The 11,985-nt window shown below is 44.7% G+C and overlaps 1 protein-coding gene across 2 annotated transcripts; it reads right to left on the bottom strand.

The window, feature by feature from the left end:
* Positions 1-825: 825 nt before the first annotated feature.
* On the bottom strand, positions 826-11,315 carry LOC142068663 (uncharacterized). Of its 2 annotated transcripts, none has more exons than XM_075118383.1 (2): positions 11,030-11,315; positions 826-10,550 (listed from the first exon to the last, which is right to left on the bottom strand). In XM_075118383.1, exon 2 carries the CDS (start codon positions 8,588-8,590, stop codon positions 7,082-7,084), a length of 1,509 nt encoding a protein of 502 aa, XP_074974484.1. In that variant the 5' UTR covers positions 8,591-10,550; positions 11,030-11,315; the 3' UTR covers positions 826-7,081. The 2 variants fall into 2 exon arrangements, with proteins under 2 accessions (XP_074974484.1, XP_074974485.1); XM_075118384.1 differs by having other exon boundaries at positions 826-10,517.
* Positions 11,316-11,985: the final 670 nt, after the last annotated feature.

Below are 11,985 nucleotides of genomic sequence, written 5' to 3'. Positions count from 1 at the left end.
CTAGCCATTGCCATCAGTTCTGCAAGGGCACGAGTGCAGCGTTTCTCAAATGTGACCACCAGTGGATTTTTTTGTGGCCACAGCAGCCTCCAAAGCATGAGTGGAGATTGGGGGAGAGGCATGGGGGGCATTGTTGATAGTGGGGAGCACAATTTAAAGGTTCATCTGCCCCTGAATGGCTTCAGTCACAGTCCCGGTCCCCCCCCTTTACCCTCAGTCTACCCTCCTGGAAAGCAGTGGCCCCTCCCTGCAGTGCCCAGCTGTTGCTCCTGAATCGCTCCCTGCAGTGCCCAGCTGTTGCTCCTGAATCGCTGTTACCAAGGGAAGTGAGATGTGCCACCTTTATGTTTGCACTGGCGCTGCCAGCAGGGATTGGTGCCCTGCACCATGCAGGCTCCTCGGGAGGTCCAGACAGCAGCTCTGGAGACACTCGGGGCTGGTGTGCACAGCACCGGAAGTGGCTCATCAGTGGAGGTGGCTGTGGCGTGAGGTTGCTTGGGCGCCCCTCTGGGCAGCTCCCCAGCTCCCACCCAGCTGGGACATGGGGAATCTGGGACTCTGCAGGCAGCCAGTGAGTTCCCAACCCACCTTCCCCGGGGCAGGCTCTCACTGAAGAGCCGTGGGAGGTAGGGACAGAGATGGGTTGGCTCTTGGACATGTCTCTTTATTTATGTTTCCTAAAGTTAATTATTTTAGGAAAAATTGTGGGAGCAGCCACCGGCAAGAGTTGGTGGCCACACTCTGAGACCACCAAATATTTTGTTGTGAGAACCCCTGCACTAGTGGTAGCAATGGTATCATTATTGCTTTGAATAGGTTGTCCTGACAGAGAAGTGGTAACCCCTGAGCTCTGTCTACACTAACAGCTTAGCACCAGTGCCGCTGTCCCATTGCTGGCTGTTGTAATAATTTTTTTTTTCTACTGTAGGTGCACTCCTGGTGGTAGCACTAGCTGGCTGGGAAGACTGACACTGCTTGATAATAAAGTAGAATGCAGATTTGGGGTATAGCTCAAGTCTAATTTAACAGCAGACTTTCAGCTTGATGATTTTTTTTTTAAACTAATGTCTTTGCATTGCAGTGAACTAAAGCTATTAGCCTTTAATTAGAATAGGAGGTTTCTTCTTTACCTTTCTAGAGATCACAGAAATCCAATGCATTTCTCAAGCTGTGAGCCAGAAATCAAACATTCATCACATAATTGCAGTAACTATGTGCTAATACTTCCCATTAAATATGATTTATTAATTCTACAAGAGCATAATAGGAAAAGACATGAATTCCATTCCAAAGTTGAAAAAATTCCAACATTCCAGTTTAATTTGATGGCTCAAAGACGTCACCAGAACCATGCTGCTGTATGTGAAGAGTTTATACAAAGGTTAGAAAAAGTCTCAAAATTTGGAGAAAACATATTTTACCCTGTATTTGAACTTCTGCGCCTGTGTGATTATTAATGAATAGTGTGGTTTCCGTTTCAATAGGGATCTCTCTCTCCACATTTTGGGCATCATCAAAGGAGATAGCATTGCCTAAGGCACAGGTATTGGACTTGAAAGACCTGGGTTCAATTCCTGCCTTTGTTGATAGTTTGCCAAGTGACTTCCCTTCTTTGTGTACTTTGCTTTAGTTTCCCCATCTGTGAAATGGGGATTATGCTCCTGACCTCTGGAAGGCACTTCAAGATCTCTTGATGAAGACTGCTACGTAAGAACTTCTTGTTCTTTTGCTATTTGCCTCCCTCCAGTTCTACAATGAAGATGTCAAGACACGGAAGAATATTATAAATGTTAGCGTAGGTTCGTACTAGCGAAAGGGGTAAAAACTATTAGACCATGAGTCCAGATACTTGCAAAGGCTGGTTATTGTTTCCTGAGAGACTATATCCAATCTTAAACTGATATTATACTTGATCTAAGCTAGTTTGGGGCCCTCTATACTTAAGCCTCAAGGAATCTATATAATGGAATTTGAACATTTTTGGGTCCTTTCAGTTAACCTTTTTTTCTCCACAGTCTGTATGAAAGAGGTAAAAAGTGCAACCATTATCTTAAGTTAATGTGTTTCTTCTGAATACGCATATGTCAGATACTCCCTGCTATATAGTTTGATGACAGCATATCATGACCTGCTATTGTATGAAATGATGGGAGTGAATAATCATTGTAATTCTGGCTCAAAACTGATCTAATAAAACTGTCCTTAAGGGATTTATATTTTTATCTCAGCTCTAGTGTATTTCACACAGAAGTTCAATGTCTTGAAAGAAGTTACGGCAAATTAATCATGCAAATTGGGCTGAGTCAACCCGATGAACACTTATAGGTTTAAAGAACAAGGATATTGAAGGTGACCTTTGCTGCAGCTGGCCAATAAGGGCGCCTGGCTCACAACCCTGATACTGCTTCCCTCAGATGACATTTTTTAAGAGCTGAAGTTTTGCCAGTCTTATGCTATAGAGCTCACAGAGAGGAGTGTGGATTCTGTCTAAAGGATATCTTCAGAAAAGCAGCACTGTAGGTAATTTTCCCTTACGTGTGTGTGTATGTTCAGATGAGTTTTCATTTTCACCCAGCTGAAAATGCCAAAGGCCAATGTATATTTAACATTTTATTACCCTCAATCCAGCTTGCAACTTTTGTTTAATCCTCCTGCGTGGATAGGGCATCCCATGGCTTCTGCCCCAGGCCCAACTTTTAACTCATGTCCACCACCATTCTAGCCAACTTCTCCCTTCATCTAAACATTCTACCCTAAGGCCAAAATTTAGGAGTCTCTCCCAAACTTCCTTCCTCACCGTTACAACTATCTCTGTCCTTCAGCCCCATATAATCCAGTCCTTCAAGTTATAAAAAGACACAACCTTGCTCTTCCTAGCATGAATGAGACTTGCTAGGCTGGCTTAAGAGAATCCAGCAATTTCTTACATGCACTCAGGACCAGTTCAGGTAGGCAAACTGCCATGAATCACCTTTCCAAAGTCCTCTCTAGCATCCCACTCCAATCTTGTCTGTTCATTAAACATTGTGTTCAGCAGGGGCCTGATTCTCTGTAGCCCTGCAGCCTTGTGTAGTCACGTCAGTGCAAAGTGGGTATAAAATGTTTCCCATCGGCTCTGGTAATATTGTACATCCCCTTTGCACTCGTGTCAATGATTGCTCAATGAGCAGGATAGTGGAGGACTGGGCCCTTCAGTAACATGTTTTGGCTGGGTCCCATTGGTAGTCCCATAAAAGGAGTTCGCTTTCTTGTTCTCTAGCTTGAGACCATTCAGTCTGGGAAGCTTGTGCCATAACTGTGGTGACCATCCTTCCATTGCATAGCAGCTGTTTGCATATTTGAGGGTTTTTTCCCCTTCTGAAGTTTGGCTCTGTGGTGCTGCTGAGCCTAATCCCGGTTCAGGCCTTTCATGTCCACAGTCCGGGCCCTGTGGAACTCTGCATGTTGCCAATGGCTGTGGCACATCCCCCTGAAGTAAGGGGTGAAGATTAGACGTTTTGTTCTAATCCTACGACTAGACAGTAACCAGGATAACGGGTACTTTTGTACTGCCTTCCATCTTCAAAGTGTTGTACTGATATTAGCTAATTAATCCGCAAAGCAGCCCTGTGAGGAAGGTAAGTATGTGTTTCTATTATGCATAATTTTAGCTTTGTTTTGGAAATAAAATCAGACTGGACCTTTACATAGGTTAATTCATTCCCTGATTTCTATCACGGGCTGCCTGTGTTCATCATACCAGGGCAACTGAACCAACTGTCACGGTTGTTTTGGTTGGTTTTGGCATGTCTTTATAAACCTCAGGTATTTATGTGAAACAGCACAGAGTAAATCTAGCACTCCTAGTCTCTTCCAGGTTTTTATGACAGCCCAGCTTCTGTGTGCATATTCTTTTCCTCCCACTCCCATCCTCACAGTTATATAGCACCATTTACCAGGCTCAGATCTAACTGCAGGTATGACTCAAGGCATCCAGATAGGGTGTCAGTGGAGAGGGTTGAACCAGTGACCTTTGGATCTAAAACTATGAACCTCTAGTGCCTGAGCTAAACAACCTGGGTTCTAGAGTTCGAACACTACAACAGACTCATAAACCTCTGTACAAGTAAACTGACACTTTAGGGAGGTGTGGGAACACTTTTTGTTTTGACTGCATGACTTCAAACCTTTTCAGCCCCGCCAAGCCTCCTTATCCCTGAAACTACATTCTCCACAATCTTTCCTTCCTCTTCGGGGCAGACTGGCATGTCATGATTTGTGTGTATAAAAACATCTTCTGTATTTTCCACAGTATGCATCCGATGAAGTGAGCTGCAGCTCATGAAAGCTTATGCTCAAATAAATTTGTTAGTCTCTAAGGTGCCACAAGTCCTCCTTTTCTTTTTGCGAATACAGACTAACACGGCTGTTACTCTGAAACTTGCATACATGTCACTTCTGGGGTGTTAATATTCCAGCACATCTACTATTGTATGTAAAATGTGACACACCCTGTCCAAAACAATCAAATTACATGAACATTGCAACACATTTGATGTTATGGGAAATGTCTTTCCTGTAAGGAAGGAAAACTCACCCATTGCTTTTGTGCCTGCTCTTCCTCCCTGAAAGTTTTTTCCATTGTACAAGCGTGTAATTAAATAAATGATAGGAAAAATTGACCTCAGTATGTCAGTCATCTGAGACCTCTAATATAAATGTCCTCCAGCTGGATCTCAGAGTCAGCGTACGAATAAGAATTACATTCAACACCTTTATGGCTTGTTTTAAGTAGACAAGTCCTTTACCCTAATGTTTCCATGCCATCTGAATCCAAATAATTTAGTTGTGACTACAAAGCTCATATGACTGTCTCAAGCTCAGATACAATGAACATTACATTGAGAAGCCATCACCGTATGACTCTTTGCTTACGCAAGTCAAAGGAGAGGTTTGTCTTAAAGTGAGATGCTCCCTGGGTCATGTGATTGTTGATATGTTCTTTGTGTATTCTTTGAGTAAATCAGCATCTTTAAATCTTTTCACAATGTATGAGATCTAAGTACTGATATCTACAGTGCCCTAAATATCTACTTTTACCAAACTCCGCTTGTTACCTCTCCATGAATGGACAGCGCTAGTGAACCCTCAGATCACACAAATGTTTACAATGCAAGATTCATTCAGTTTTAAGGTAGATGTGTTCTGCCATTCACACGGTTCTTTAGGAAGTTACAAATATTCCACACTCCAGCATAAATGGAAAGAGTTGTGGATGCCCAGCTCCAGGAAAATACAGCCTTTAAAAACTAGAGGCAGAGCAATTTGGGGTGGTAATGGGGGGAAGAAAGGGAAAATTCAAATACTGCAGGAGGGAGAAACAGCCTGACAGGACTACAGTCAAGGTTTCCAGAAGAGACTATTGATTTCAGGTGTCCTGATTTTAGACTCCCAGTTTGAAAAACCTTAAATGGGCTTGATTTTCAGAAAGAGTTAAGCTGTCTGAAAATCCACCCCTTGAATGTGTCTGGAGTTGGACACCTAAAATCATGAATTACCTTTGAAAATCTTGGCCTCTGATTTAAGTCCTAGAACTCAGCAATGGATCTGGGAAGGGAGCGCTTCTGTGTTTAATATTCAGTGTGTGAGTATCACTAAAGTTTTATAAAATATAAAATTATTGGGGCATCATGGTATGTTTCTTTAAGATTTTGGGCTGAAACAAGAATAGCAGTTTTGTCTGAAGACATAACAGGAGTGACCATGCCTGTTTTACCCCGTTACACTTTTATAGAGATAAGGAACAGGATGGGACAGCAATGAGACCCAGTGTGCTAAAACAATGCAATAGAAGGTAGCAGATTTTTAAGCAGGGCTAGGTCATTTTCTATTTCCTCATTAGGATTACATGAATGACAGGAAAAAATGAAGCCCCCTGCTCTCTGAAGCAGCCAGCACTAAGCATTTCTGTTGGGTTTTTCACTTTATTGACACATTGTGCCACGATGGAATAAAAATCCAAGTAAACCAAAGTTATGATGTCGCTCCACTTGGAATGGCTTCTTTTAGTGACTGGATATGAAGTTTTTTTGTTGTAAGATAGCGACCTTCATGTCTGTGATTGCGTGACCAGAGAGACTGAAGTGTTCTCCGACTGGTTTATGAATGTTATAATTCTTGACATCTGATTTGTGTCCATTTATTCTTTTACGTAGAGACTGTCCAGTTTGACCAATGTACATGGCAGAGGGGCATTGCTGGCACATGATGGCATATATCACATTGGTGGATGTGCAGGTGAACGAGCCTCTGATAGTGTGGCTGATGTTATTAGGCCCTTTGATGGTGTCCCCTGAATAGATATGTGGTCACAGTTGGCAATGGGCTTTGTTGCAAGGATAGGTTCCTGGGTTAGTGGTTCTGTTGTGTGGTATGTGGTTGCTGGTGAGTATTTGCTTCAGGTTGGGGGGCTGTCTGTAGGCAAGGACTGGCCTGTCTCCCAAGATTTGTGAGAGTGTTGGGTCATCCTTCAGGATAGGTTGTAGATCCTTAATAATGCGTTGGAGGGGTTTTAGTTGGGGGCTGAAGGTGACGGCCAGTGGCGTTCTGTTATTTTCTTTGTTAGGCCTGTCCTGTAGTAGGTGACTTCTGGGAACTCTTCTGGCTCTATCAATCTGTTTCTTTACTTCTGCAGGTGGGTATTGTAGTTGTAAGAAAGCTTGACAGAGATCTTGTAGGTGTTTGTCTCTGTCTGAGGGGTTGGAGCAAATGCGGTTGTATCGCAGAGCTTGGCTGTAGACGATGGATCGTGTGGTGTGGTCAGGGTGAAAGCTGGAGGCATGCAGGTAGGAATAGCGGTCAGTAGGTTTCCGGTATAGGGTGGTGTTTATGTGGCCATTGTTTATTAGCACTGTAGTGTCCAGGAAGTGGATCTCTTGTGTGGACTGGACCAGGCTGAGGTTGGTGGTGGGATGGAAATTGTTGAAATCATGGTGGAATTCCTCAAGGGCTTCTTTTCCATGGGTCCAGATGATGAAGATGTCATCAATATAGCGCAAGTAGAGTAGGGGCTTTAGGGGACGAGAGCTGAGGAAGCGTTGTTCTAAATCAGCCATAAAAATGTTGGCATACTGTGGGGCCATGCGGGTACCCATAGCAGTGCCGCTGATCTGAAGGTATACATTGTCCCCAAATGTGAAATAGTTATGGGTAAGGACAAAGTCACAAAGTTCAGCCACCAGGTTAGCCGTGACATTATCGGGGATAGTGTTCTTGACGGCTTGTAGTCCATCTTGTGTGGAATGTTGGTGTAGAGGGCTTCTACATCCATAGTAGCCAGGATGGTGTTATCAGGAAGATCACCGATGGATTGAAGTTTCCTCAGGAAGTCAGTGGTGTCTCGAAGGTAGCTGGGAGTGCTGGTAGCGTAGGGCCTGAGGAGGGAGTCTACATAGCCAGACAATCCTGCTGTCAGGGTGCCAATGCCTGAGATGATGGGGCGCCCAGGATTTCCAGGTTTATGGATCTTGGGTAGTAGATAGAATATCCCAGGTCGGGGTTCCAGGGGTGTGTCTGTGCGGATTTGATCTTGTGCTTTTTCAGGAAGTTTCTTGAGCAAATGCTGTAGTTGCTTTTGGTAACTCTCAGTGGGATCATAGGGTAATGGCTTGTAGAAACTCGTGTTGGAGAGCTGCCGAGCAGCCTCTTGTTCATATTCCAACCTATTCATGATGACAACAGCACCTCCTTTGTCAGCCTTTTTGATTATGATGTCAGAGTTGTTTCTGAGGCTGTGGATGGCATTGCGTTCCGCATGGCTGAGGTTATGGGGCAAGTGATGCTGCTTTTCCACAATTTCAGCCCGTGCACGTCGGCGGAAGCACTCAATGTAGAAGTCCAGTCTGCTGTTTCGACCTTCAGGAGGAGTCCATCTAGAATCCCTCTTTCTGTAGTGTTGGCAGGGAGACCTCTGTGGATTAGTATGTTGTTCAGAGGTATTTTGGAAATATTCCTTGAGACGGAGACGTCGAAAATAGGATTCTAGGTCACCACAGAACTGTATCATGTTCGTGGGGGTGGAGGGGCAGAAGGAGAGGCCCCGAGATAGAACAGCTGCTTCTGCTGGGCTGAGAGTATAGTTGGATAGGTTAACAATATTGCTAGGTGGGGTGAGGGAACCATTGCTGTGGCCCCTTGTAGCATGTAGTAGTTTAGAAAGTTTAGTGTCTTTTTTCTTTTGTAGAGAAGCAAAGTGTGCGTTGTAAATGGCTTGTCTAGTTTTAGTAAAATCCAGCCACGAGGAAGTTTGTGTGGAAGGTTGGTTCTTTATGAGAGTATCCATTTTTGAGAGCTCATTCTTAATCTTTCCCTGTTTGCTGTAGAGGATCTTGATCAGGTGATTCCGCAGTTTCTTTGAGAGCGTGAGGCACAAGCTGTCAGCATAGTCTGTGTGGTATGTAGATTGTAATGGATTTTTGACCTTCAGTCCTTTTGGTACGATGTCCATCTGTTTGCATTTGGAAAGGAAGATGATGTCTGTCTGTATCTGTACAAGTTTCTTCATGCAGTTGATAGATTTCCACTCCATACGGCTAAATGCAGTGCCTTGCATAATGACAGGTTTCAGAGGAACAGCCGTGTTAGTCTGTATTCGCAAAAAGAAAAGGAGCACCAGCAGGAGAGTGAATTTGTGTGGGGGGGTGGAGGGTGAGAAAACCTGGATTTGTGCTGGAAATGGCCCACCTGTTGATCACTTTAGATAAGCTATTACCAGCAGGACAGTGGGGTGGGAGGAGGTATTGTTTCATGATTTCTGTGTGTATATAAAGTCTGCTGCAGTTTCCACGGTAAACATCTGATGAAGTGAGCTGTAGCTCACGAAAGCTCATGCTCAAATAAATTGGTTAGTCTCTAAGGTGCCACAAGTACTCCTTTTCTTATTGTTATTCAAGCAGTTTCTACTGGAGACCTTATTTTTAGAGCCCTGTGACATTCTTTTTATTTTTTATAATTCTTCATTTTCCTTTATGGGAATTTGTTGTTTTGTTTTTGTCCTGCCCCCTGCGGGGTGGAAGCCCTTGGGTGTGGGGGTTGCAGACCTTGCTTAATTTGTAATGAAAGTGGTGCTAGGACTCAAGCAATGATTTACTTTTATAATTGATGCAGCAAGCCCAGAGGTGCTGAGGCTATGAACTGCCAAGCCTACAAGTGCTAGGGCTCAGTCCTGGCACAAATTAAGCACTGGTTGCAGAGCAAGCCTGTCCTGCACTCACCTTACAGCTGCAGCTTTTGTCCAGTGGAGCTTGGCTGCCTGCTCTGGGCACTGTGACCTGGTGCATAGGGGAGCAGTGCTGGCCCAGGGTTGGCCCAGCTACCCCTCCATCATGCTGGGAGCAGGACCTGGCTCTGCGGCATACATTTTTTGTTGTTTTGCATTAGCAAAAAACAGAGCACTATTTATGTCCCTTAACTTCCTGTCCTAAGGTGTTGCATGCTGTTACTCTTGATTCCCTGTGAAAGAAGTGGCAGCTTCTGGGGGGAGGAAAACAAAAACACACAGTATACAAACCAGAGACACTTTCCTTTTCATGCTCCTCTACTTGCAGTGTCACCTCAGAGATATCACCAAGCTGTGTGCACAAGAGCATATTTGACCATGCTGCTTGTACTCAAAGTGGTTCAGTGGCAGTGTGAAGGTGGGAGCTCTTGCGAGGTCTCCAGGTAACTCAGTTCCCAGTGGTTTGGTATAATCTGACCTGCTGCAGCCTTGCTTAATTCCTTCCACACCCATCTAACAACTGAAAACTGCAGTTTGATTGGGCTTAAGCAAACACACCTCTTGCTCTTGCTGAACCGACTGTGGTGGTTTTGGGGAATCACTGTGCTTTTACCAGTGGGTTGCTTGGGCTGGGTGCTGCAGAATGAATAGTATGTAAGGATCCGAGCATCTGCTGCTGAAAGGATGGCCTCTTGCTTATGGACAAAATATTCCCCAGTGTTAAGCCCTTCTGAAGGCTGCTCTAGCTTGCGCCAGCTGCCAGTAGAAGCCAGGGATCGCTGGGTTACCTAGCTGCTGTGGGAGGAGAGAAGGGTAGAGCATGGATTTGCCATCTGAGCCCCCCACATGCCTAGGAAGTCCTTGCAAGGTCAGCTGCTCTAATTCAGTGGAGATGTTTCTTCCATCTGAAACCAAGCTGTTAAGGATAGCTGCTTTTTAGTTATTGCTGGTGCTGACTATAATGTGAAATGATTTGCACTGTTCCCTTAACTAGTATTCCAAGCAGGCTGTTTACTGAGGAAATGTTGCCCTTGTCATCCACATCAGAAAGCCCCACCCAGTGCAGTGCAAGCAAGTCCTCTGTATCTTTGCTGAGGAAAGCCCCAGGCATTGAATAGCTGGGGTGCTGCAGGACAATTGTGAGGCAGGAGTTAGTACAGAGCCACTCTAGATCATGAGCAGAATATTATTTTTACAGCAACAGGCATTGAGGAATCATAATACGTATTCAGCACTCAGGTCCCAGTTGCAAGGGAATTCCCTGTGGGTTCATGTAGAAAATATACGAGATCTTCTAGTGAATAAGAGAGCAAATTTGGCTTTAGCAAGTTTGTTCTTCTTTACATAGTTAAAAAACCAAAACTTAAACCAAAGAGTCAAACATGCAGAACCAATATTTTTAGGATGAGCCTCAAGGCTCAGTAGAGATTGGCCCTCTGTGCTATAGTTGCCTTCTCTGTTCCTTGTGTTTTTTTTTTTTTTTAAATATCCCCCATTAAATGAAAGATGGGTTCTTTGCTGCTGCAGAGCCTATGTCTGAGTGGCAGCCAGATTTCCCACTTGGCTACTCAAATACCCATTCTCCAGGGTTGATCTTACTGGGGTGCCCTCACACGCTTGTAAGCTGCGTCCGGTCCGCAGTATGATCACTGTGGCGTACACTGTGTGTTGTCCAGGCAGTACCCTCTAGAATCTTAGTACGTCTTTAATTGACTGCAGCTCTCTAGAGCCTTTCATTTCACTTTACTCACACCTCAGATGAGTCACTCTTACCTTTCATTCTTTTGCCTTTGTAGCAAGCTGCTACAGTACTAGTTTTGTTCACTTCAATATATGGCTATTGATTTGGGAGAGCTGAAGCTGTGGTTTTCAACATTCCATGAACTTTAGCTCTGTTTTCCTGTCATTTTGCTTGGAAAGCCTCCAACACATTCAGCAAGTCACATGCCCCAGAGCTTACATGTCTTTGCATTGCTCAACAAATGGAATGTTTCTCTTCGCTCTCAAAAGCTTCAGGGCCACCCCTCACACTGCGGCAGAAAAAAGAAAGGTTCCCCCCCCCCCCCCCCCCATCAACCAGAAAAGCAGCTCATTTTCATGCCTCGGAGTCTTTTTACATAAGTGCCAAAAATGTCTCCCAACTCTCTCAATGGCTGGATGCCAATTAGTCACTCAGTCTCCACTTCACTTGGCTTGACACCCCCCTTGCTCCAGGGTCCATTGAAACAGGCATAAACTTCTCTGAGTGCCCAGACTTTACTTCCTGGCCCTGGTACCTTCCCTGGCACCTTCCCTGGCCTGACAACTCTTCTACCTGCAGCTCTCCTATAGCTTGTCTTTCTGGTCTTACAGCTCTTGCACCCACTTTAGTCCAGGTGTAGTCAGCTGGCTCTAGTCCTCCCTGCTTTAGCTCATAGTTTGTGTGCGGATCTGGCTGTCACCATTGTAACATTATGTACACCTTCCAGTGCTCTTCTGAAAGCACTGCAGTGGGTCAGCTGCCTAGTTCAACATCTGGCAATACTTCCCCAAAACTGCTGCAAAATGGGGCATTTGCACAGGAGTTGGATGGGCAGGTAACCCCCTCAGCAAGAGCAGTGTCATTGCATAGGAGCCACCAGCAAGTGCTGCAGGAAGATCTCCCCCAAAAAAAAAACCTGGATACTTTCTCCCTCAAGGTCAGTATTTGTGATTAAGGTAGGCCCTAGTTATGTTCAGTTGTCATGCAA

Source organism: Caretta caretta, chromosome 12, assembly GCF_965140235.1.
Source record: "Caretta caretta isolate rCarCar2 chromosome 12, rCarCar1.hap1, whole genome shotgun sequence".
In the NCBI taxonomy this organism is placed as follows: domain Eukaryota; kingdom Metazoa; phylum Chordata; order Testudines; family Cheloniidae; genus Caretta; species Caretta caretta.
This window is presented reverse-complemented; position numbering and strand designations above follow the sequence as displayed.